General features: G+C 45.7%; 1 protein-coding gene across 5 annotated transcripts in view; it reads right to left on the bottom strand.

The window, feature by feature from the left end:
- MPDZ (multiple PDZ domain crumbs cell polarity complex component) overlaps positions 1-26,513 on the bottom strand; it is a 662,189-nt gene that overhangs the window by 595,655 nt on the left and 40,021 nt on the right. For all 5 annotated transcript variants that reach the window (XM_029605550.1, XM_029605570.1, XM_029605559.1 and 2 more), the window contains exons 5-6: positions 23,464-23,603; positions 5,487-5,700 (exon numbers count right to left, since the gene is read on the bottom strand). In XM_029605550.1, the coding sequence (XP_029461410.1) occupies positions 5,487-5,700; positions 23,464-23,603 (354 nt within the window). The remainder of the gene's footprint in view (positions 1-5,486; positions 5,701-23,463; positions 23,604-26,513) is intronic.

Raw genomic sequence — 26,513 nt, forward strand, 5'->3', positions numbered from 1 at the left:
GTAGGAGGTAGGAGGATCACTTCAGTAATTCAATATCTTTGTGAGCGACATTGCGGACGGGATAGAAGGTAAGGTTTGTCTTTTTGCAGATGACACTAAGATCTGCAACAGAGTGGACACGCCGGAAGGAGTAGAGAGAATGAGACGGGATCTAAGGAAACTGGAAGAGTGGTCGAAGATATGGCAGCTGAGATTCAATGCCAAGAAGTGCAAAGTCATGCATATGGGGAGTGGAAATCCGAATGAACTGTATTCGATGGGGGGTGAAAGGCTGATGTGCACGGAGCAGGAGAGGGACCTTGGGGTGATGGTGTCTAATGATCTGAAGTCGGCGAAACAATGCGACAAAGGCAATAGCTAAGCCAGAAGAATGCTGGGCTGCATAGAGAGAGGAATATCGAGTAAGAAAAGGGAAGTGATTATTCCCTTGTACAGGTCCTTGGTGAGGCCTCACCTGGAGTACTGTGTTCAGTTCTGGAGACCGTACCTTCAAAAGACAAGACAAGATGGAGGGCGGTACAGAGAAGGGCGACCAGGAAGGTGGAGGGATCTTCATCGGATGACGTACGAGGAGAGATTGAAGAATCTAAATATGTACACCCTGGAAGAAAGGAGGAGCAGAGGTGATATGATACAGACTTTCAGATACTTGAAAGGTGTTAATGATTATGCTTGGATAATCCTTGGACAAACCTTTTCCGAAGGAAAAAAATCAGCAGAACCAGGGGTCACGATTTGAAGCTCCAGGGAGGAAGATTCAGAACCAATGTCAGGAAGTATTTCTTCACGGAGAGGGTGGTGGATGCCTGGAATGCCCATCGGAGGATGTGGTGAAGACCAGAACTGTGAAGGACTTCAAAGGGGCGTGGGATAAACACTGTGGATCCATAAAGTCAAGAGGCTGCCAATGAAGAGTGGGTGACTCGCCAGAATGATGGCTACTGCCTGGAGTCAATACCCTTATTAAATAAACATACACAGGCTTACGGTGACTCCAACATCGCTCTAAGCTTCAACAGCAAGAGGAAATGTGGAAAAAAGGATTCACACTCACAAAGAGGGGAGTACGCTGGCTTGTTTACGGCGGTTACTACCCCAAATCCAATAAGCCTGACACTTCACTTTCAATGCATATACAGCAAAGTTCTCTGATTCAACAGCAGGGGAGAAGAAAAAACTGATACTTCACACATCCAGCAGAGCTCTCTGCTTCAACGGCAGGGGAGAAGAAAGAGGGTTCACACTCACAAAGCGGGGAGTAGCTGGCTTGTTACGGCGGTTACTACCCCAAACCAAATGTGCCTGATACTTCACTTTCGATGCACATCCAGCATGGCTCTCTGCTTCAACGGCATGGGAGAAGACTTATACGTCACGCATATCCAGCATAGCTCCCTGCTTCAACGGCAGGGGAGAAGAAAAACAACCAATAAGGGCTAATAACATAGTCTGGGTAAAACAAATAAGCATGGGTGCAGCTTGCTTATTGCGGCGGCTACTACCCCTAACGAATCAAGATAGATATTTCACTTGGATGCAGCTCCATCACTGCTCTCTACATTAAAGGTGGGGGTGGAAGGGAAATAGAACCAAGAGCTAAGAGAAACAGATAAGTATGAGAGAAAATATGTGTGAAGCTTGCTGGGCAGACTAGATGGGCCATTTGGTCTTCTTCTGCCGTCATTTCTATGTTTCTATGTTTCTATGAGGCTCAGAGCCAGGCCATGTGGTGAGCGCCAATGTCCATTCCGACTCCTCTCGCTTGCCATCTCAAAAAGTCACGAGGACCAGACCTCATGTTTGTCACACTCCAAGTCCTTCTGGATCACCTTCAGTAATTCATCATGCAGCCGCCTGAGGTAGGCACTCGACCAGATCCTGGCCTGCTTCCAGAGATTCCTGAAATAACTGGTTCATGTACAAATAGTAGAAGCAATATGGGCAACCAGCATGGAGCCCTGGATGACTTTCCTCTCCAGGGCATCCAGAGCCCTGTGCTCTCAACCAAGAGGAGCAGAGGCGTGAGTACGAAAATGCTTTGCCTTCCGTATGGCAGATCCCACCACCATGAAGTGAAGCGGGAGCTGACGCCGTTCAAACCCTGTGGCAGGCTAAAACAGATATACCACATTGGTCTTCCTGTTCACAGGGATACTGAAATAGGGTGTTCCCAGAGCCAAACAAACAATTCCTTGAATATGTTGTGGAATGGGACTGTCACCACTTCTTTAGGCGCATCCGCAAACTGGAGGACCTCCAGTATCATGTGCCTGGAGTCCACCTCAGTCAGGAACTGGAAGGGGATAGATTCCACCATAGCCCGTACAAAGCCCGCAAGCGTCCAGTCATCAGGAGGGGATTTACAGCTCTCTTCTGGAGGAGACGGTTCGGAGGGAAGGTCCTTGGAGTCCTCCGAGAAGGACTCTGAGGCATCATCTCCCCATGAGTCATATGGGGCATCCTCATCACTGAAAGCACCCAGGGACACTGGTGGGGGAGCCCTAACCATGCTCTTGGGATGGGCCATCGAGGGTACGAAGAGCCCAAAGGCACAGGAAAGCCACTGCAGGCATTCGGAGGTACCGAGGGCTTTGATGGACCCAGGAGGGGCTCGGGCAATGCCAGCCACAGGTCGGCCTTGGAAGAGGCACTAGCGGGCCCGACGACCCTCCCTTATCCAAAGACTCAGCGATGGCGGCAGCATCAGTGCCCCCCAGGGCATCGAAGGCACCCGGGGCACTGGCAGCAGGTGCGGTGGTAGGACAATGAGGAGCATGTCTAAGCTCTCCAGCAACGTGCTAGCGTCGACGGTGCCGGTTCCAGTATCGTGGCAGTCCCAATGGTATCGGTGGCTCGATAGCTTGTAAGGCACAGCTGACCACCAAGCATACTGTGCATTCTAACTCCTCCTCAAAAACTGCCAAAGACAGGACAATCGAAGGAGGAGGAAGCGCTGAGGGAGCCATGAGGGAGGACCGTACCCGGTATCGGAATCAATGGGGACCACCTCGGGGCCCTCAGGCTCAATGGAGGGCAATGCCTCCTTGGCCCGGGGTCACTTCAGGGGCAGCTCAGCCAGTGCCAGTGCCTTCCCGAGCTTGGTCTCGTGCGAAGATGGAGACTAGTGGCAGTGCTTCCTAGACTTCCCACAGTGCTCGGCTCGGTCTTTTCCCGGCGCTGAGGGAGACTATGACAATCCAGACATAAAACAAGAAGAAAGGAATGTACATTGGTCTCCAGCACCCAACTCAACATGGAGACTGTGATGCTGAGGTTGAAGGACCAGATTTCCTGGGGCCGAACAGCCTCTCCTTCATATCTAGGCGTATGCAGCAACCCTTGGGTGTCATCTGGGCACAGAACGGGCACCCCCTGATGTCTTGGGACGCCCCAAGGCACAAGACACAGAACTCTTGGGAGTCTGTAATGGACATAGTCCGAGGGCACTGGGGACATCGGCGAAAGCCTGAGGCCACCATATCAAAAAAACAACCGACGAGCGGTCAATGATCAGTGGTCACCAGGAGACGGCACCATCGGGAATCAACTGCAAACAAACATAAAACTCACTGTGACACCCTCTAATTAAGGCCGGGAAGACAAGGGACCTGGTGCAGGAAAAATCTGAGAAAAAACCTGAACATGGCAGTTTTCCAAAAAAACTGCGTGAGCTCCACATACCCAAAATGATAGCTCCATGGAAAAGAAGAGACTGAAGAGAGACCCTCATGTTGACGCATGGTTAGTGGCATGCTGGGCATGCTCAGTATGCCAGTCAAAGTCCTAGAAACTTTGATAAAAGTTTTCCATGCCGGGCTCCATCCAATGATGACACCCATATGTGAGGATTATCATCCTGCTTGTCCTAGGAGAAAGATGTGTTTCATTTTATACCAAGTAGAGGTTGTATCAGACTCTGTTTACATAGAGATTCACTGAAATATGCAATTAAACCAGCAATGTCAAAACATTCATATACAAATGCATATATATAGCTAAATTTTAGTGATTTTCAGACAGTTCTGCAGACCTTGATTTTTTCAAAGATGGATTATTGAAATGCTCTCCTTTTAGATCTTCCTAGTAGTACATAGAGACTTCTTCAGCTCCTACAAAATGCAGCTGCAAGAGTCCTAACTGGAGGAAGGAAATATGGCCACATTACCCCAATTTTGGTAGATTTGCACTGGTTACCAACAAAATTTAGAAGAGATTATAAACTTCTTTGTCTAATTCATAAATCCATATATAATGACAGAATAGAGTGGCTTAATGCATCTTTACGCATTCATACACCACATGCAATTTAAGGTCAGCGAATAATGGTCTATTAACTATCCCTTCTGTTAGGCTGGCCCATTTGAGTAAAGTTAGGGAAACAGCAATATCTATAGCTGGGCCAAAATTATGGAACTCGCTTTCGACTGAGTTAAGAGTGCAGACTGATTTTCAAACTTTTAAAAAAGATCTAAGAACCTGGCTATTTAGACAAGCGTTTGGAGAAGAATCAATATTATGATTTATTTTGCAGACTGAGTAGGACTGTTAGCATGAGCAAGTGAGATTTTTTACGATGGTATTCCATTTTATGAGTAGTTGAATATATATTTTATGTGTTTTAACTGAATTGTACATTTTATTTTATTTTTCTTAAGTCTAGTTTACTTTTATGCAGTACTATTTATATTAAATTGAAGATGTTATGTTTTATGCAATTTTATTTGTATTTATGCTGTGAACCATTATGATTATTACTAGAATATCAGTATACAAAATATACATAAAAATATATATAGATTTATATATACATAACATTAGAATTAAATCAGCAAAATTACTAGCAAAAATATTTTTCTTACAATTTTATCAATATGAATCTGAATAAATCATGGTACAGTTGCTTTAATCCTTATCAAGACACCATATAGACATTCAGTTTCTATATAGAAAATATGAATACCAAATGAGCAGTAAGTTCAGGGGGTTGCAATATAATACAAAGTTACACCTTGCATTTCAAAGAGGTATGAAAAATAAGAAATAAAATTAATTGAAAAACCAGACAGTATTCTGAAATTCCAGCTGTTTTCTTAATCTTTCTAAACAAATTAAGTTCAACGTTTAGCACAAAAATATCTATTCTGTAAACTACTATTAAAAAAGAACAGGTAAAATCATCAACCCTTTTCTGAAATCTGAAGTGCAAGACCAATAAAAAGTAATCAGATAGAAGGTTTAAACAAAAACATTTCACACATTATTTGAGTGCTTTAAGAGTACCAAGTCTTTCTAATTTTTAGAAGAAACAATATTTGAAACAAAGGATATGGCCTCATAACTTTTCTTTCAGTCTCCAACAGGTAACTACAAAAGCCAAACTTAACTTCAAGTTTGCTCATATAGAGGACGAACTGAGTAGATATTACAGAAAGAAAGCATAGTCATTAAAAATGAACTGTTTACAAATTTGACTTTAGTGTGCTTACAGGATTGGAATGATCCGAAACTGTACTGCCCGCAGATGGAGATCGGGACACTACAGGACTCATGAGCTGCGGCAATGGGCCTCTGGCAATAACTAGCTCTACATGATCTTTTGCTTTCTGCAGGATGCCGATGGCTTGTTGATGAGTAATAGTCTGGTCGAGCACTTGTCCATTAATGGAAAGGATTTGATCTGCTTCCTTTAATTTTCCATCTCTATTAAAAAAAAAATATAGAATAAATAACAGAGTTGAACAAAAGAAAACAGAAGAGCAAAACATGCATGTAGGTACAGCAAGAAAATCCTTTTTGTGATGTTTAGCAATGTGTTATGGAGAGGTAGAACCCAGATAGATTGTAATATGGACATATGATATCATACCCAAAAAGTACAGAACAAAAACAAAGCTTTGGAAACCTGGTTTATTTGAATTTTTCTGTCCCTAACAGAGTCGGTTTTGAGGCCAGGTTCTAAAAAGTTGTAAAAGATACTCAATCGGTTTTTGTGAATGGCAAGACAAAGGATCCAGGATATTGCCCTCATAACAGACAGCAAACCTCCAATTAAACCCATATGATTTTCTGGTGGACTCCTTCCCAGAAGCCAGACGAAAGCAAAAGTTGCTTACCTGTGATACATGTACTCCGTAGACAGGATACTTCAGCCACACAAGTGGGTGACATCACCAAACAGCATCATCATGGAATGTGCTCTCTCACAGCTCAGAAAGTCTTAAAAGTCTTTCCAAGCATGCATGGCAGTTCCTGTGAAGCCGCCACGGAACAAATTTCAGTCAGTTCACAAGCTAAACTTAAACACTACAGGGAGGAAAACAATATTGTGTGGCTGAATTGTCCTGCTGTCTATAAAGAACCCCTGTTACAGGAAAGAAAATGCCTTCTACATGGACAATCAGGACTGAATTAACACAAGTATGGACACCCATATGTGAGGACTAGCATCCTGCTTGTCCTGGGATAAAAACATTTATTTCTTCAAGTGTGATGACGTAAATGCAACACAGAACAGCGTGGCTGGGGAGAGCTGAAGCATTTAAGTAAACACGTTTTTTAGTACTGCTTGCTCAAAGCCACCATCAATGGAGAAGCTATTTATTTATTTATTTATTAAATGTGAATCTTGACCGGCCTCACTCACCCAAATGCCGCCACCCCTGCACAATGCTGCCGATGCTCTCTCCCGGACGCCAGTGCCCCAACTGCCGTGAGCTCCTTTGGGCACACATGTGTGCGTTTTGCAGTCCTTTAAAGGCCCTGCAGTGGGAAAGCTGCAACGTCGCCCAAAGATGATGTCGGCACCAGCTGGGTATTTAAACCCAAATCATACTTCCATCCAGTACCTCAGCAACAAGTCTCCTGTCATGCTTTCTGCCTGTAGCACCGATTAGTTTATATCCCACTTCTGCCTTGCCTGTACCAGTCCTTGCCTAGTCCGAGTCTGACTCCTTCTGTTCTCTGTCATCTCTGCTGGTTATCTGACCCATACCTGGATTCACCGTCTGCCTTGTCCACTGTTCAGAATTGGACTTCGCCTTATTGCCGCTTACCTTGACCCCTATTTTGTTCGCTGCCTGCTTTGACCTTGGCCAAGTCCAGACATTGCCTGACGTCTCTCTTGCTGGTTCATCGCCCAAGTCTTACTGGCCTCTGAAAGCAAAGGCTCAGCCACAGGTGGAAGAGACAGGTAAAGGTGAAGTCTAGTTCCCATCCCAGCTTGAGCATGTCTGCCTTCTGTCGGTGTGAGCCCAGCTGGTTCTCCTACCAGGCTGCACCAATCACACCACAACCAAAGGATTCGTACTCTGTGACAGACTGCTGAAGCCATGAGTTCAGCGGGCATGACCTCAACTCAGGCTCTCTCTAATCTGGCTCATTAGGTAGAGCTACAACAGGAACAACTAAACCAGAAAACAGGCTTAATGCAGAGCCTGGCAATGTGGTAGGCTGCGACACAGTCCCAGATACCTACACCCACTCCTCCGACTCTGCTGCTGCCTGCTCCACTCTGTACAACTACTCCTATGCCATTCCTGGCTCCACCACCCAGGTACACTGGAGATCCCAGGAACTGCCAAGGCTTTATTAACCAATGCCTCATGCACTTTGAGCTACAAGCAGCAAACTTTCCCTCTGTCTGGACTAAGGTAACCTTCATCATGGCCTTGCTAGCAACGTCCCTCTGGGAAATAAATGATTCCCTTATGGGAAACCTAAAAGAATTTATGATGTAGTTTCATCGCATATTCAGTGAGTCCAGATGCTCTTCCTCCGTGGCTGCAAAGCTATTCCACCTAAAGCAAGGAGGCAAAACAGTTGATGAATACACCATCTGGTTCAGAACTCTCCCATCAGAACTTCAGTGGAATGAGAAGAGCCAGGTGGCCATTTTTTGGCAAGGCCTTATTGACCAAATTAAGGACGAGTTCCCTGGAAGAGATGTTCCACTATCTGGAAGACTATTTCTCTGCATCAAGCTGCAAGCCTGGGAGAGGGACTCCTCTTGATGGCAGTTGAGGTTGGCTCCCAGATTCCAGCACCCATTCGTACTTCCCATCAAGGAACCCATGGTGGCACTCACCATGGAGGAACCCATGCAGCTCAGAAGAGCAAAGCTAATGAATGAAGAAAAGCAGAAGTGCAGACACCTCAACACATGTCTGTATTGCGCCGGAACAAGGGCACTATGTGGCTAGATGCCCAGAGAAGTCGGGAAACGTCCACACTTAGGGTTGGTTATGGAGGCAGCCCTAGGCCATTTTTCCTTGTCCTCCTCTCTACAAATGCTGGTCCCAGGCAATCTGAAAACCAACACTGAGGAATTCACCACAGAGGCCTTCATGGACTTGGGCACCAAAGAAAATTTCATTGAGGAAGCCCTGGTCAGGCACTATAATCCACCCTTTTATTTATTTATTTATTTAATTTCTTTTAATATACTGATGCGCAAGACAAGTCTTATCGTACCGGTTTACAATGAACTAGGGGAGAACCAATTAACACAGCAGGCGTAAAAAAGTTACAATAAAACAGGGAATGAAGAACTTGGTCATTGGAAAAGAGGGATAGGTAAAAAACAGTAACAGAGAGCAGAGATAGGTAAAAAACAGTAACAGAGAGCAGAGAGCGTTGATTAGATAACAGAGTATGTACATTCATTTCGTGGTTCAGAAATGAACCCTTGCATCCCTAAGTGCCCCCCCCCACATATGAAAATTTCTACAGTCAATAGGGAACCCCTACCAGGCAGTCTAGCCATGATAATCATTCCCCTGATGCTGCAAATTGGAGCTCTGCATCAGGAGCAGATCACACTCTTCGTGTTATCTAATGCCATGAATCCAATTATATTGGGATTACTTTGATTAATTCAGCACAATCCCATGATCAACTGGGAGACTTAAGATTTCCTGGTGAGGACCCAAATGTCACAAAGAGTGTCTCCTCCCAGTACTGCCACAGTGGACAGCTGCTCTTGACATCCCTCCCAGTACCTCAAGGACTTCCATGGGCCTATGCCCCCTTCAGTAAGAAACAGGTTGAAACACTACCTCTTCACAGGCCTTATGACTGTGCCATCGATCTCCTGCAGGGAAGTCACCACTTAGGGTCGCATTTACCTACTGTCCATCCCAGAGACCATCGCCATGTCTATTTATGTCAAAGAAAACTTGGAATGGGGCTTCATCCAACCATCTTTGTTCCCAGCAGGAGAAGGGTTTTTCTTCATGGGGAAGAAAGATTCATCCCTTAGACCATGTATAGATTACCGGAGCATTAATGCCATCACACGAAGAAACCACTATACCCTGCCACTAACAGCTGAGCTATTTGACCACTTACAAGGTGCCAGAATTTTCATAAAATTGGATTTCCGAAATGCCTATAACCTTTATCAGTATACGCGAGGGGGATGAGGACAAGAATGTTTTTAATACTCGCTATGTGCACTATGATTACATAGTAATGCCCCCCCTCCCAGTCTTCCAGCATTTGGTCAACAAAAACCTTCATGTGTGCTACTTTACCTGGATGATATTCATATCTTTTCCCGCTTTCACACTTAGCATCGTGAACAGATGAAGACTGTGCTGCAAAGGCTCCGAGAGAATCATCTCTATGCCAAGCTACATTATCAAGTCTCATCAAGGTTTACAAATCGTCCCAGACAAGCAGAGTACTATGCAAAGCTGGTCCAGGCTCATAGGTCTTAAAGCCCTCCAAAGATTCCTAGGATTCACAAACTACTATCATCAGTTAATACACAACTATTCTTCCATAGAGGTACCCCCTCACTTCCCTTACTAAGAAGGGTTCAGATACAAAGAACTGGCCTGAAACCGCAGTTCAAGCCTCTAACCATCTGAAAACAGTATTCCTTGAGGCTTCTTGGTTTCAAACTGATCCCTGGAAACCCTTCACTGTGGAAGTGGATGCCTCCTCCATAGGAGTAGGATCAGTTCTCTCCCAACTTAATGATAACGAGATACTCACAACCTTGCTTCTTCTACTCCAAGAAATTCATACCTAAGAAAAAAAATATATATATACTATTGTAGACTGGGAACTACTGGCTTTAAAACGCACTCTCAAACAATGGATACATTTGTTGGCAGGTGCTGTTCATCCACTAACCATATACACGGATCACAAAATCCAGTACCTCCAGCAAGCACAGAAGTTGAACCCCCCAACAAGCAAGGTGGTCCTTATTTTACAATCGCTTTAACTTCGACCTCAAATATCGCCCAGCCAAGAAAAATCTATACATAGAAATGATGGCAGAAGAAGACCAACAGGCCCATCCAGTCTGCCCAGCAAGCTCTCACACTTATTTTCCCATTCTGTTACCCCGACCGCTGAGTTCAGGGCCCTTATTGGTAACTTATATACTGGATATACTGGAGCCCCCTCGAAACATTCTTGATCCTGCGAAAATAATGGCAACAGTTCCTGCTCTGGTACCCCGGGGAAAACCGTGAAAGAAGGTTTTTCATTGGGCTCATGACTCCTGGTTGGCAGGACACCCAGGTAGCCGGAAGACTCTAGAATTTCTCTCCTGCCACTAACAGTGGCCCCAAGTGACCCAGGAAGTCAAATTATACATTGAGTACTGTCCCAATTGTGCTGCTAGCAAGCCTTCTCACTCTGAATCCTGGGGTCTTTTATAGTGTATCCCAAATTCAGAGACACAAAGCCATTTTTATTTTTTAAACAGACCTGCCACCCTCCAATGGTTGCACAGTAATTTGAGTGATGGTCGACTATTTTTCGAAAATGGCTCACTTTTTGCCCCTCCCAGGATTCCCTCAGCACCAGTACTCACACATCAATTTTTCTTAAATGTCTTCATGGATTACCAGAGCATGTGGCCAGCGACTTGGGGATGGGGGGGGGGGGTTTACAATTCACAGCAAGGTTTTGGAGGACCCCTGCTGAAAATTGAATGTCCCCCTTGATCTTTCATCCACATATCACCATCAGACCAATGGCCAAATGGAATGGACCAACTAGATCCTCAAGGCCTTCCTAAGGGCCTATGAAAGCAACCGGCAAGATGATTGGACTCCCTTCCTGCCATGGGCAGAATTCTGCCACAGTAACCATGTAGGGGAGTCAGAGTCTTCTCTCCAGCATATTCTATGGACAGAATCCAAATGTTCCCCTCGTCGTTCCCTGACTGTTGCTGGTCCTGTGACAAAATCTCTTGCAGAAATCTGAAAGATGATGCACCAGCTCCTCCTCCAAGCAATGGAGAGATATAAGAACATAAGAACATGCCATCCTGGGTCAGACCAAGGGTCCATCAAGCCCAGCATCCTTTTTCCAACAGTGGCCAATCCAGGCCATAAGAACCTGGCAAGTACCCAAAAAACTAAGTCTATTCCATGCTACTGTTGCTAGTAATAGCACTGGTTATTCTCTAAGTCAACTTAATCAATAGCAGGTAATGGACTTATAGAAACATAGAAATGATGGCAGAAGAAGACCAAACGGCCCATCCAGTCTGCCCAGCAAGCTTTCACACATTTTTTTTCTCATACTTATCTGTTACTCTTGGCCTTTATTAGTAACTGTTTGGATCAAGTTACCTTACACCCACACCATTGATGTAGAGAGCAGTGCTGGAGCTGCATCTCCTCCAAGAACTTATCCAATCCTTTTTTAAACACAGCTATACTAACTGCACTAACCACATCTTCTGGCAACAAATTCCAGAGTTTAATTGTGCGTTGAGTGAAAAAGAACTTTCTCCGATTAGTTTTAAATGTGACACATGCTAACTTCATGGAGTGCCCCCTAGTCTTTGTACTATCCGAAAGAGTAAATAACTGATTCTCATTAACCCGTTCTAGACGTTTCATAATTTTAAACATCTCTATCATATCCCTCCTCAGCCGTCTCTTCTCCAAGCTGAAAAAATTCCTAACCTCTTTAGTCTTTCCTCATAGGGGAGCTGTTCCATTCCCCTTATCATTTTGGTAGCTGTTCTCTGTACCTTCTCCATCGCAATTATATCTTCTTTGAGATGCAGCGACCAAAATTGTACACAGTATTCAAGGTGTGGTCTTACCATGGAGCGACACAGAGGCATTATGACATTTTCCGTTTTATTCACCATTCCCTTTCTAATAATTCCCAACATTCTGTTTGCTTTTTTGACTGCCGCAGCACACTGAACCGACGATTTCAATGTGTTATCCACTATGACGCCTAGATCTCTTTCTTGGGTTGTAGCACCTAATATGGAACCCAACATTGTGTAATTATAGCATGGGTTATTTTTCCCTATATGCATCACCTTGCACTTATCCACATTAAATTTCATCTGCCATTTGGATGCCCAATTTCCAGTCTCACAAGGTCTTCCTGCAATTTATCACAATCTGCTTGTGATTTAACTACTCTGAACAATTTTGTGTCATCTGCAAATTTGATTATCTCACTCGTCGTATTTCTTTCCAGATCATTTATAAATATATTGAAAAGTAAGGGTCCCAATACAGATCCCTGAGGCACTCCACTGTCCACTCCCTTCCACTGAGAAAATTGTCCATTTAATCCTACTCTCTGTTTCCTGTCTTTTAGCCAGTTTGCAATCCACGAAAGGACATCGCCACCTATCCCATGACTTTTTACTTTTCCTAGAAGCCTCTCATGAGGAACTTTGTCAAACGCCTTCTGAAAATCCAAGTATACTACATCTACCGGTTCACCTTTATCCACATGTTTATTAACGCCTTCAAAAAAGTGAAGCAGATTTGTGAGGCAAGACTTGCCCTGGGTAAAGCCATGCTGACTTTGTTCCATTAAACCATGTCTTTCTATATGTTCTGTGATTTTGATGTTTAGAACACTTTCCACTATTTGTCCTGGCACTGAAGTCAGGCTAACCGGTCTGTAGTTTCCCGGATCACCCCTGGAGCCCTTTTTAAATATTGGGGTTACATTTGCTATCCTCCAGTCTTCAGGTACAATGGATGATTTTAATGATAGGTTACAAATTTTTACTAATAGGTCTGAAATTTCATTTTTTAGTTCCTTCAGAACATCCGGTCCAGGTGATTTACTACTCTTCAGTTTGTCAATCAGGCCTACCACATCTTCTAGGTTCACCGTGATTTGATTCAGTCCATCTGAATCATTACCCATGAAAACCTTCTCCATTACGGGTACCTCCCCAACATCCTCTTCAGTAAACACCGAAGCAAAGAAATCATTTAATCTTTCCGCGATGGCCTTATATTCTCTAAGTGCCCCTTTAACCCCTCGATCATCTAACGGTCCAACTGACTCCCTCACAGGCTTTCTGCTTCGGATATATTTAGAAAAGTTTTTTCTGTGAGTTTTTGCCTCTACAGCCATGGTCGAGGCATCAATAGCAAGAAACATGGGCTGGCTGCATTTGCAGAAACAGAAAACTCACAGGGAGGTGTTCTTACCTGGCATAATCTTCCTCTTTCCTCTTAACTGTCTTTTTTTTTTGTAGCACTTACAAGATCTGTTGTGGGACTGCCAAGGTAGCAAGGCAGCAAAAAAAGGGAAAACACTTAATAGAAGATAAACTTAGGAGAGAGAGTACACATTTGAGCAGCTGTTTAGACACAAAGAAATGGAAAAAGCTCATGAGGCAGTGCCTGATCAGGATCTCCTGTGCATGCTCAGCAGAGTTTAAAAACTCTGCTAGAGAGAAGGGTCTGTTCAGTGTCATCAGATGACATCACCCACATGTCATGGCTAATTCAGCCCTGTTTATTGATGAAGAATGTTAGGCATTATAAAGAAAGGAATGGAAAATAAAACAAATATTATAATACCTCTGTATCTATCCATGGTGCATCTGTACCTTGAGAATTATATGCAGTTCTGGTCAGCCCATCTTATAAAAGATATAGCAGAACTTGAAAAGGTACAGAAAAAGCGACCAAAATGATAAAGGGAACAGAATACCTACCTATGAGGGAAGACTACACATGTTAGGGCTCTTTAGCCTGAGAAGAGATGGCAGACAGGAGATACGATAGAAGTCTATAAAATCATGAGTGGGGTGAAATGAGTAAATAGGTAAGATGTTTACCTGTTCCAATAGTAACAGAACTAAGAAACACTCTATGAAACTAACAGGTAGTACTTTTAAAACAAATACATTTTCTTATTTTTTCACACTGTGCACAATTAAACTGTGGAATATTTTGCCACAGGATGTTGTGAAAAAAGCTTATTGCAGTTGGGTTTAAAAAGGGTCTAGACAAGTTCCTGGAGGACAAGTCCATAAGCCACATTAGCCAGGTAGAATTAGGAAAACAACTGTTTATCCCTAGTTATAAGCAAGAGGGCCTGCCCTGATGCCCTGGCCTGTGATCTTACTGGGTTCTTGTAACCTGGACTGGCCATTCTCGGAAACAGGATGCTGGGTTTGATGGACCTTTGGCTTGATTCAGTATGGCATTTCTTATGTTCTTATGCCTCAATTCTGCTGACAGTTTGTATTATAGTTATTCCACGTTGAGTGATCATATAACATACATTAAGGAAAAATACCAAACAGACATAACTGTTGGTTCCCATGACAAATGTGGGATAGACAAAATTGGCTGAACCCTGGTATGAGGACTCAAATATTTAAATCTGTACTTTTGTTCCTTGCCTAGGCCCGAAGTGTTAAGGAGATTCATAAATTTTAATAAATGTAAAACATGTAAATGCAATGGTTTCTAAATGTTTAGTATTAATAAAGTAAAGATAAAAAGAAGCAGATGGTATTTTTTTTTTAACATTATATGGAGACATGCACTAAGGAGGCCTGTGACGGAGTGTACCGACAACTCTCTCACTCTAACTTAAGGAGACCAGTTCAAGGTTTTAACCAAGTCCTCCTTAAGGCAGAACGCCTTATTTACTGTAAATAAATATCTGAACCATAACTAAGTTGGTCCAGTTTTAATATTCCTGAATTATTCCTGTGGCCACTGCATGCCCGAATATGCTAAATGTGGTGTCAGTTCAAGGATTTTTTTTTTTTTTGCTTAAGCTGAAAGCACAAGTAAAAACCTTCAGCCTCCAAGAAGGAAAGCAGAGTTGCTTACCTGTAACAGATGTTCTCCTAGGACAGCAGGATGTTAGTCCTCACATATGGGTGACATCATCGGATGGAGTCTGGCACGGAACTTTGATCTCAAAGATTCTAGAGTTTTCAGCATGTCCAACTGAGCATGTGCAGCTGTAGTCATCACCCTGTCCCCTAGGTAGAGTCCCTCAGTTCATGATATAGCTAATACATGGAGAAGCCAACTCCTAGGGGAGGTGGATTTTGTCAGGACTAAAATCCTGCTGTCCTAGGAGAGCACCTGTTACAGGTAAGCAACTCTGCTTTCTCCTAGGACAAACAGGATGGTAGTCCTCACATATGGGTGAATATCAAGCTACAGGCTGTCCGAACAGGACAAAGCGGTAAACCGCATAGTGCTGGAGCACTACTCCCTCCTTTGCCTGAGAGGCAGCCGACCCATCAGGGGTGCAAGCTGGAGAAAAGTTGGGTTCTACAAAGAAAGCCAAGAAAAAGACTGAGATACAAACCCTCATACGCAGCAGGGATGCCTGAGGCAGGAGAGTGATGCGAGTGCAAGCAGAAGCAACAGCGCAGCACAGAAAACAGTACAAGCAGGGTTTCTGACAAAACAATGGATCTAGATCCTTCTGGATGCAGGAAAGCACCAGAAATGTAAACAAGAGAGACTCTAGGACGAAAACCACACAGTTTCTTCAGTGTTAAAAAAAACAACCGAAAAAAACAAACTGGGATCCGAGAACTCTTTAGAAAGAGACTGTCAACCATTGACAGCCAACAGTCTGTGTTGCGACAGTCGCTGCCTGACGTCTCCACTCTGCCCACCTTACCTCTTTGGCGACTCCCTCTTTGTTTGATGGAAGTTTGGCTTCTGCGGCGTCATTTTGCAGACCTCCTCCGGCATCCCCAGACCGGCTAGACGTTGCCTTCCGCCATGTTCTCCTGAGGCCTAAGGGCGCGCGCGCGTGCGGCGCAGCCCCGACTCAAGTACCAGCTGTGGCACGAACCTCAGGGGCGTCCCCCTGAGATGACGTCATCTTCGCCAGATATTTAAGGTCTCTTGTTTTGCTAGCTAATCGAGTTAGCAAATGGTTTCCTACCTAGCTGCCTCCAGGTATCGCTGCGGATGGGATTCGCTCTCCGCTTACCTTGCTACTCTAACTCCTCGGACTTTACCAGGAGTACCCGCTCCTCGGGAGCCTCGCTCTCTTTTGCTTTTCAGGTTGCAGTCTGGAACCGGTACTCGCTCTTCGAGGGCCCACGTTCCCGGACCTGCTACTGAATATAACTTCTGCCAGGAAGTCACCGCTGCCTACAACACCAGTGAGTTACCATCTCTCTCTCAGAACTTTCCCTAGAACCAGGTACTCGCTCCTCAAGGGCCTACTTCATTCCAGCTCCTGGGCTGTTCCAAGAGACTATTGTGTGAGTGTTACCATCAAGGTTCTGTTCCTGAACTCTGCCTACTCACTATCTCAGTTTCTCTACAGCTCAGCCATCCTGGGATCGCTGTTCCAGTGCCTGAGAGATTACAGCCCAGCCGGGCTCTTCCAGTTCACTGCTGCCACCTCTAAGTGTGTGTTTGTCTCCCAACTCTGAGCCTGACCAGTGGTCCCTCTCGGGATCTTCCCCTGTAGGCGTGGTCATCTGCCACCGGCCCAAGGATCCACCCACAATTGTCACAAATAATAACAGTCTGGACAAGAGTGCCCAGGTATGGCTGGTAGGCCGAATGGGCAGAAGAAACTCACGTCATGCTTGAAGAACAAGCAGTAAACCACAGAAGGGCCTGGGACAGACACTACGTGCTGAAGCATCAAACCTAGCTGACTGCGCAGGACAATGTCAAGGGTTTCAGGGGATCAGAATAATCTCCTAAACAGATCTGTAGTCCAAAGCTTCCCGGCAGGGAGATAAAATAGGCCTGAAGCTCACTCAAGAGCACCTGCCAGAACCGGTTCATCTATCCAGTCACAGGATAGCAAGGGGAGCAGGAAGGTCCTTTGGGTAACCCAGAAAATGAGAAAAAAAACTAAGGCAGTATCTCTCCTTGCAGGTATACAGAGAGATACCACGGGCTTCTTAGCTTCATCTCCACTCCCCCTCGACAAATGAATTGGAAATTGTAAGAAGCGAAGAACACAAGGAGGCAAACCGGCAGACCGCCGGGGCAAGCATGAATTGCTCGGTTGTCTATCAACCCAAAGTGAACAACTCACTACAGAAGACAGCGGGGAGTATCCCACTGAGATGGAGCCTTCAGTCTTCTTGAAACAGCGGAAAGAGAGTGACTGCCCCGGGGGAGAAGTCCTGAAGGCTCCACCAGGAGATGGGTAGCTGGGGGAGTCACACGCGCAAAACCCCGGTAGATCCTGATTGTATTAGCTGCCTGGAAACTGAAAGGGCATCAGGGCATGCCCAGGGCGATCTCGGGACAGAGTAACAAGCCACCCAGCTGCAGTATCATTACCCCAACCATGAATGCATATACTTCCCTTCCTAAGGGAGCACGTGGCCCAGCAATATAGACAACGTTGCATGACCAGTATTCTTCTCCCACAAACAGGGTGATCCTAAAAATGAGGGAATACTAGCTTGCATGCTACCACAAGCAGAGAGCAGTACCCTCCATGCGGGGTACTCGACCCCCCAGCTCCCTCTCTGCCATGGACATGGCAAAAAGGTGAAAGGCACGATTGCTTAGTTGATGGACTAAAATGCTCCTCACAGGAGGGTCCCGCAGGCAAGGATGATTGACGATAGCGATCCTTAAGACGCCCACAGAGCCCAGCAGATACCAAGGTAGCTCCTGAACCAGGGGAAAACCTGGAGAGCCACAAGGGAGCAACACTGGACAGGCTCCCTCAAGGTTAAACATGCCACGCCTCAAAGCGTCCAAGGGAGAGGCTCTGTCTATTCTTGGGACTGACGCCAGTCAGAGCAGTGGCATCCCTTGTCTAGGAACAGAAACAAGGGACACCCCTCGAAGGGGTGCACAGTGGGGCATCCATAGGGGACTCCGAAATGGTTGCCCCAAAACCTAGTCAACTCACCCTTCCAGAGGTGAGAGGAAAGCAGCAGGATCGGAGTCTCCCAATCCCGAAAGACCTAGAAACTCCCCCAAAGGAGAGTTGAGACACAATCACTGCTCGCTGAGGCGCCGAGGCAACCAACTCACCACAAGCAGCCAGCCTCGGATAGGGGAGGTCGCCACTGCAATCCCCAGAGGGGCCCCAGCTAAAGACGGCCGCTTCCCGGCCTTGACCTCCAAGGAGACAGATCAGAGAAAACAATAGCTCAGGGACAAAGCCCCAGGGACTGTTCCACAAGAACATGGTAGAGGGTGAAAGACATTGCTCCTTTCTCCTCTCTCTGCTGAGAAAGGAGAGGATGCTTGAGCCACTCACCTCACTATCCGACCAGGAGTGTAGCCCTAAGCCAGTCCTGAGGCTACGGAACACAACCTGTTGTGACCGCCCGGAGGGAATAATGAATACACACACACACACACACATATATATATATATACACCAATGCCCATGCAACAGAGGGCAACTGGAAGCCCTCCACTGCGAAAGCACGTTGGGCAGACTCATGTAGTGGTAACCCCCCCCATGGATGGAGGCACACCCCTGCTCCATAGTGCCGTGCTTGTGGGAGAAATCCTATGCCCCAGCAAGGACCGAGAACCACGTGCTAGAGTCGGTGGCTACACGCCGCCCCACAACCAAGCACAGAGTGTGTAATGACACTAGTGCCCCTCTGCCCTATACAGTGCGTACTGACGCAGTGGCTGAGACTATGCAGGCAGAACTCTAGTGTGCTGAGGACCGCACAGCCAGTGAGAATGCTGACTGCCAGAGTCTGAGGCCCTTGGAACAGATACATTATCTGTCCCAACCACGCAAGCTGCGTTCCAATGCCACAGTACCTGCAGCAGAGTGGAAAGGACAGCCTTCTACCAGGCACAGTCAATGCCTGCCAGCATAAGAGGCTTAGAGAAACAATCCATAACAATTCCCTGGCATGGTACAGAGGATAGAGGACCTCAGCAACGAACCTCCAAAATAGGTGGCTTGGCCTCTGAACCTGGTTTCCAGGTTCTAATCTTGTTCATATATTTTAAATGTGGACAGAAAGGACACTTGGCAAGGGACAGTCAGTATGATGGTAACAAATCTATGGACATTTGTTTGGTGACCCAGTGAACGCCAGAAGGGGGAAGCGCGCATATTTAAATAACACTCTGAAGCAGCGACAATCTGCAAACCCCCCCCCCCCCCAAAAAAAAAAGGGGAATCCGGAGAGGCAGAAATGGGGCCTTGAAGACCCTTCTCTGTTTGTGCCCTTTGTGCAGAGAACAGGCATGAAGAAGACCGCTGTCCATATAGGCAGCTGGAAACCAAAGAGTCTTTAACTGAAACTGGTAGGGCAGAAACCCAACCGGCCCTATGGGAGTATTCTTTCTATAAAACAGAAGGTCATGCAAAGGAAGAATGTCCTTGGGGTGATGATCTGATGTGCAAGCGCAAGTTAGCAGAACATGAGAAGCAGCAAAGCTGCAATTTTGTGGTGTCCCGTGTGCAAAACTTAAGAACTTTATTATCCAGGTGGAACTGCAGGAAGCCTCTACCCAGGCCTTGGTAGATTCTGACTGTAACAAAACGCTCCCTCGCCAGGACTTATTATCTCTATTTTCTTATTGTTAATAAGTCCTTGAAATAGTAACATGCATATATGAGGATGAACAAAAGTGTTCAACTTCCCACATCGTCTTGACAACCGCCACAGGACAAGCCGTGATAGAATGACTGTCCTCTCCGAGCTTCCATACCCAGTAGTTCTGGGTCAAAACTATCCCCATTTTACAACCTTATAGAGACAGCTCATGAGTGTTGGGGACAATAAAGCCGGAGGAGGGAGGACCTTGAGACAGAGCCGTGATGTGCCCGGGGCACATCTGAACGCACAACCAGACATAGCCAAGCTGAGGAGGTGTTAGGTTTTGCTCCTCCAGCGGGGAGGAGTTAGCAATCTGTTAGGCTTAGCTCCTCCAGAGGGGAGGAGTTAGCAATCTATTGTAATCTGCTGCTGGATATGCCTGTAGAGGGAGGAGTTAGCAATCTGTTTTGAGTCACCATGCGGAGTTGCAATCTGTTAGGGACTGGCTCCCGTGGAAGGAGGAGTTTAGCAATCTGATATGCTCAGTAGGCGAACTAGCAATCTTGTTATGATATAGACTGCTGAGTTGGCAATCTGTACCAGCGGAGTGCTAGAGAGGGTACTCAGCTGGAAAGGAATGTAAATAGTGAATCCTTGGGCCGACGGCAGATGACAGCGCCCCCAGGAGGTTATCCTGAGAGGGACCACCGGCTAGGCTTGGGTATGGAGACAGACACAGATAGTTCTTTTATTAGACAGGTTAGTAGAACCACCAGAGGTGGCAGTAGTGAGCTGATATGCCCGGCAGGGCTGAAGTCCCTCAGATACTGGAACAGCGATCCCAGGGTTGCTGAGATGTAGAAAGACTATAGTGAGTAGACAGGGTATGCTGTATTCATAGCCAATAGTAGATGACAAACTCACATAGGTTCTTAAGGAGGCTCAGTAGCTGGAAAGAGTTAGGCCCTCGAGGAGCGACTACCTGGTTCCAGGGAAAGCTCTGAGAGAGTGGTGGTAACTCACGAATGTCTGTATCTGCGATAGCTTCCAGGCAGTAACGAATCTTCAGTGTATTCAGGAACATGGGCCCTCGAGGAGCAAGTACCGGTTCCTATCTGCAATCTGAAATAGAGAAAAGATAGCGAGGCCCCTGAAGAGCGGGTACCTCTGGTAAGTCCAAGGAGGCAGAGTAGCTTGGACAATTCTTTATCTGTCCGTCCGTACTTGCTAACTCAAAACGTAAGCGAAAGTGAAGACCTATTATGTTGGAAGCGGATGACGTCACTACAGGGGGACGCCCCTGAGGTTCGCGTCCTTGCTGATACATACTTCGGAAGGCGCGCGCGCCCTACGTCATCAGGAACATGGCGGATCCGCAGCGTCTAGCCGGTCTGGGTACGCCGGAGAGAAGCGGCATGGAGACGCCACGGCAGCAAGCCGTCCATCAGACCCGGAGGGAGTCGCCACAGAGGTAGAGAGAGTGGAGTAAGGGCGAAGAGCAGCCACGAACGCAACAGGAGGAGGGTATGTTACAGAGTGTACTGACAACTCCCTCATTCTACCTTAAGGAGCCCGGTTCAAGGTTTTAACCCAGTCTTCCTCAAGGCAGAACACCACAAGACATTCTGGGTGAAGGGAAAATCTCTTCACCTTATCATAAGAACCCAGACCTAGAAAAGCTTGGGGAGACCCCAGGTAGTTGGTAGGACCTCATCATCCATCCAGTTGGTGGACATTTACCTATTAGTTGTGCCTGATACAAGAAGCAACTCATTACTATTAGGCCTCCCAGCTTCTTACACCAAACCTTTACAAATGGTTCAGAACTCTGCAGCCAGAGTCCTTACAAATTCCAGGAAAATTGACCACATTTCACCTATTCTCAAAAACCTCCATTGGCTTCCGATCCACTATAGAATCATGTACAAAACCATTAACATCATATACAAAACTATCAACCAACACACGCAACTTGACCTACAAATACCACTTAAAAAATTCACCTCCGCCAGGCCTATCAGGGAACACTACAAAGAGTCACTCCAAATTCCAAAGGCCAAAACCTACCAACATAAATCCTTGAGTCTCAGAGCCTTCTCATCAGCAGGTCCAGCTCTCTGGAACTCGATCCCACCTGATTTTAGACAAGAGCCATGCTCTTTAACATTTAGGAAAAGACTAAAAACTTGGCTTTTCAAAAAAGCATTTCCAAGCCTTGAATAAAACCTCCTCTCACTAGCACTAACTCGTATGCAATAATGGAATGTAAACACGAATCAACCAACCTCAAACCCTCTCTCACTAATTCCTGCTGAATATTTATCATACTATTACCATTCACAACTGTCATATTTATTCATTTGATTACCTATGTACCGTTTCATTTTTCACTTGCTATTCTAATGTATCAATAGGCTGAAATGTAAATATTGTGCTGTTCAATTTCTCCCCTTCCATCCCAAGTTTATTTTCCTTGTTTTTTGTAACTTTCCCTCTCCCTTTTTCTGATTCACTGTATTTAAAGTTCAAGGTTCTTATTGAAAATATTGTTTTTTACGTTACGTTATGCTTTACACTCCTTGTTATTTGTAAACCGGGTTGATGTGATGCCTATCATGAAACTCGGTATAACAAAAACAATAAATAAATAAATCAATGTAGTAGCTTACTTTGCATCTTTGAAGCACTCTAAATAAATATCTCCACCATAACTAAGTTGGTCCAGTCTAATATTCCTGAACTTTTCCTGTGTCCGCAGCAGGTCCAAATATGCTACAAGGCCATAAAGCCCAAAACTATCAACATGGACCAGACTGATGTCTACTAACTCCTCCTCACATCCTCCACTGCAGACACTTAGTCCCAGAATTTTCTGGCAGGGAGAAAAGCTGCAGCTCAAGTTGCATCTAGAAGATCCCCTATCAATTCCAATGGAGATGAAGGGCTCAGAAGAGACTGGAGGCAGTTGATGACAAATCATCTTGTATGGCTGTCATCTGCTTGTCAGAGAAACTGAACTTGAAAAACACGTAAACCCTAACCAGAATGCTACAGAGAAAAGAGGGAAATTTAACTGAAAAACATCTCTTAATAGCACATCAGCAAAAGGCCCATGGCATAAAATGACTCTAGTTCCAATCCAGTGTACATCCAGCTCCTCTAACAGAATACAAAAAAAACTGAATAGCCGTGGGTCTGACAGCATAAAAAAACAAAACACATATCCCTAGAAAGTTATGGATTCTCAACATTATACTTTTATGTAACCCAGTATGTGCCTCCACTACAAGGTTCATCATCAGAGAAAGCCAAGGTGCTAACTTGTAATGGGTGCTCTCTTAAAACTGCAATTCAGTCACATGATCACATGACCATGCATGTGATCAAGCAGAACAATTTCCAGATGTTTCTAAAAGATTAAACTTCTTTTCAATGTAAATGAGGGACTTCCCCCACATTTCTCAGTTTTCTTTTTTTTTCCATGGGCCCAGTCGGATATATTCCAGCAAGTGCCATAGTTTCAATTCAGTGTTATTCTTTTCCTCCTGGTCTCAAGTCAAAAATTGTACTTTATTTCCTTAGTTCCCTAGGTAGATTTTGGCCCTTTAAAATTGTATTTTTTTTAGAATGACAGGAACAAATAGTATGCATATATAACAGATTAGCTCCAACAGCTTTTCTGAATGTTATTGTGGGATTACAGATGCATGTGTAATTATGAATAATCTCACCTGTGTGTTATACTGCCTTCTTGAATCTCCTGCACAAATATTCCTAGTTCTCCTTTGTTTTCACTCTTTAGGCCCACAACACTAAACCCCAGGCCTCCAGATGGAGGTTTAACGAGCACCAACACCTCTGTCTGGCGACCCTGTTCAGAAAACAATGAATGCCAACATGAAAACATACAATCATGACAAAGCTTTTATAACAAATTATCTCATAACTTAACACACAATGAAGTCTATATTCAAAAGCCATTCAGATGGATAACTCAAACATTATCTGTCTAAATGGCAAAACCGGCACATTAAAAGTCTTATGCTCCTAAATTCTAAATGGATAATTACTTATGTGGTTAGAACTTAGGCACATAAGTTGGGGGCATTCTGGGGTGGGCAGGAGGCGATATTCATGCTGGTAACCTGTCCTAAAGATAGACATATAACTTTATGTGGCTAACTTTAAGATAGCCGGGTATATTCAGCAGTGCGGTTTATACCCTGCTGCTAACTAGCCGAGCTGAATATTGTCTCCATCTCAAAATAAAAAATAATTTTATTTCTTAATCGCTTGTCCCTTGCTCCAAGAAATGAACTAACCAAATGTAAATCCCATCAATAATCATACATCATTTAACTACAATTTGTAAATAATTTAAAAGCAATAAAATACAAAAATTAAAACAGATTTCAAACGTCTAGAGAACACCCAGCTTATCAGTTCCAGAAAAATACTCTGTCGACATAGTGAGGGCAAAGGTAGCGCCGGCGCCATTTTGAATATTGGCAATACGGCCTGAGTGCAGAAGGTCGCTCCCGGACCCCCGCTGGACTTTTGGGCAAGTCTTGTGGGGGTCAGGAGGCTCCCCCAAGCTGGCCAAAAGTCCCTGGGGGTCCAGCGGGGGTCCGGGAGCGATCTCCTGCACTCGTGACGTCGGGTCACAGGAACCAAAATGGCGCCGGCGCTACCTTTGCCCTGTCATATGATAAGGGCAAAGGGCCACCATCGCCATTTCTCTTAACGCAGCCGTGGCCAGAGAGCGGGAGATTGCGCCGGGACCCCCCCCACTGGACCCCAGGTAATTTAAAACATTTTGGGGGGGGGTTCGGGAGGGTGGAGGATTTATTTTAAAAGGTCGGGGTGGGTTTTAGGGTTGTTTTGGTGTGCCGGTTTTCCCGCCCTCCCCCCTCCCCCGATAAAACGATTTTTTTAACCTAAAAAACTAAGACGATCAGATTTCCCCCCCCCCCCCAGCCAAAATCGATCGTTAAGACGATCGATCACACGATTCACATCCCTAGTACACATACCCCTGCAGGAAGTGCAGTGCTTCAGGATTCTTCCTTGAAAAGCATTGTGGATATATGTGTGACTGACTGATTGATTAACTTAATATGGATAACTTAAATAACTTTGTTAGAACGTTAAAAACTTGATTAACTTGAACTGGTTGATTGACTATAGCTGGAGACCACCAGTGTACTCAACCGGAAAGCGTCGACACCCGGCAGGGTGGATGCCCTAGGTAAATGAAAACATGGCTTACCCTTGATTCGTTGAAAAACCATGTATAACGGCAGCCGAGGGTGGGATGCTGAGTCCATCTGTCTTCACTAAGGAAAACGAAATTATCAGGTAAGTAATTTCTCCATTTCCTAGTGTGTAGCAGATGGACTCAGGACCAATGGGATGTATAAAAGCTACTCCCAAACTGGGTGGGAGGCTGCCCGTGGCCCACTTAGGATTGCCCTTGCAAATGTTGTGTCCTCCCGAGCCTGAACATCCAGACGGTAGAATCTGGAGAAGGTATGGATGGAGGACCATGTTACCGCCCTGCAGATCTCGGCAGGTGACAGCATTCTAGTTTCTGCCCAGGAATCCGCCTGGGCTCTGGTAGAATGGGCCTTGACCTGTAGAAGTGGTGGTTTTCCCGCTTCTACGTAGGCCACCTTGATGACTTCCTTGATCCAGCGGGCAATGGTTGCCCGTGAGGCCGCTTCCCCTTGCCTCTTCCCACTGTGAAGGACGAAAAGGTGGTCCGTCTTTCGTACTGGTTTCGACATTTCCAGGTATCTGGATAGAAGCCTGCCGATGTCGAGATGGCGTAGACTACGGGCTTCTTCCGACTTCTTCAAACCGTCCATCGTAGGTAGTGAGATGGTTTGGTTAAGGTGGAAGTGTGAGACCACTTTGGGGAGGAAGGAGGGAACCGTGCGTAGCTGAATGGTCCCCGGGGTGAGTCTGAGGAACGGCTGACGGCAGGACAGTGCCTGTAGCTCTGAGATGCGGAGGGCCGAACACACGGCCAGCAAGAACACCGTCTTCAAAGTTAACAGATGGAGGGACAGGCCTCGGAGGGGTCTGAAGGCGGATCCTGCTAGGAGCTCCAAGACGAGGTTGAGGTTCCACAGGGGCACTGGCCACTTTAGTGGTGGGCGAATGTGTTTGACTCCTTTCAGGAAGCGTGATATATCTGGGTGCGAGGCTATGCTGTCGTCCTCGCTCCTGGAGCCGTAGCATGACAATGCGGCTACCTGTACCTTGATGGAGTTGAGGGACAGACCCTTCTGTAGTCCACTCTGTAGGAATTCCAGAATCACGGGAACTTTAGAGGAGCATGGGTTGACGATGCGGTCTTCGCACCAGGCCTCAAAGACTCTCCAGATCCTTATGTATGTTAGAGATGTGGAGAACTTGCGTGCTCGGAGGAGAGTATCTATTACTGCCCCCAAGTATCCCCTTTTTCTCAGGCGGGCCCTCTTAATGGCCAGACCGTAAGTGAGAATTGAGCTGGATCCTCGTGGAGGATGGGACCTTGTTGTAGCAGGTCTCTGTGTGGAGGCAGGGGTAGTGGATTCCCTGCCAGTAGTCTTCTCATGTCTGCATACCAGGGTCTTCTTGGCCAGTCCGGGGCCACCAGAAGAACTAGTCCCCTGTGTTGCTGAATCTTGTGAATGATTGCGCCCAGCAAGGGCCAAGGAGGGAAGGCGTATAAGCAGGGTCCCCGGTGGCCAGGTCTGTACCAGGGCATTGATCCCCTGGGACTGCGGAGTATCTG

Source organism: Rhinatrema bivittatum, chromosome 1 (genome assembly GCF_901001135.1).
Source record: "Rhinatrema bivittatum chromosome 1, aRhiBiv1.1, whole genome shotgun sequence".
NCBI classification, from domain to species: domain Eukaryota; kingdom Metazoa; phylum Chordata; class Amphibia; order Gymnophiona; family Rhinatrematidae; genus Rhinatrema; species Rhinatrema bivittatum.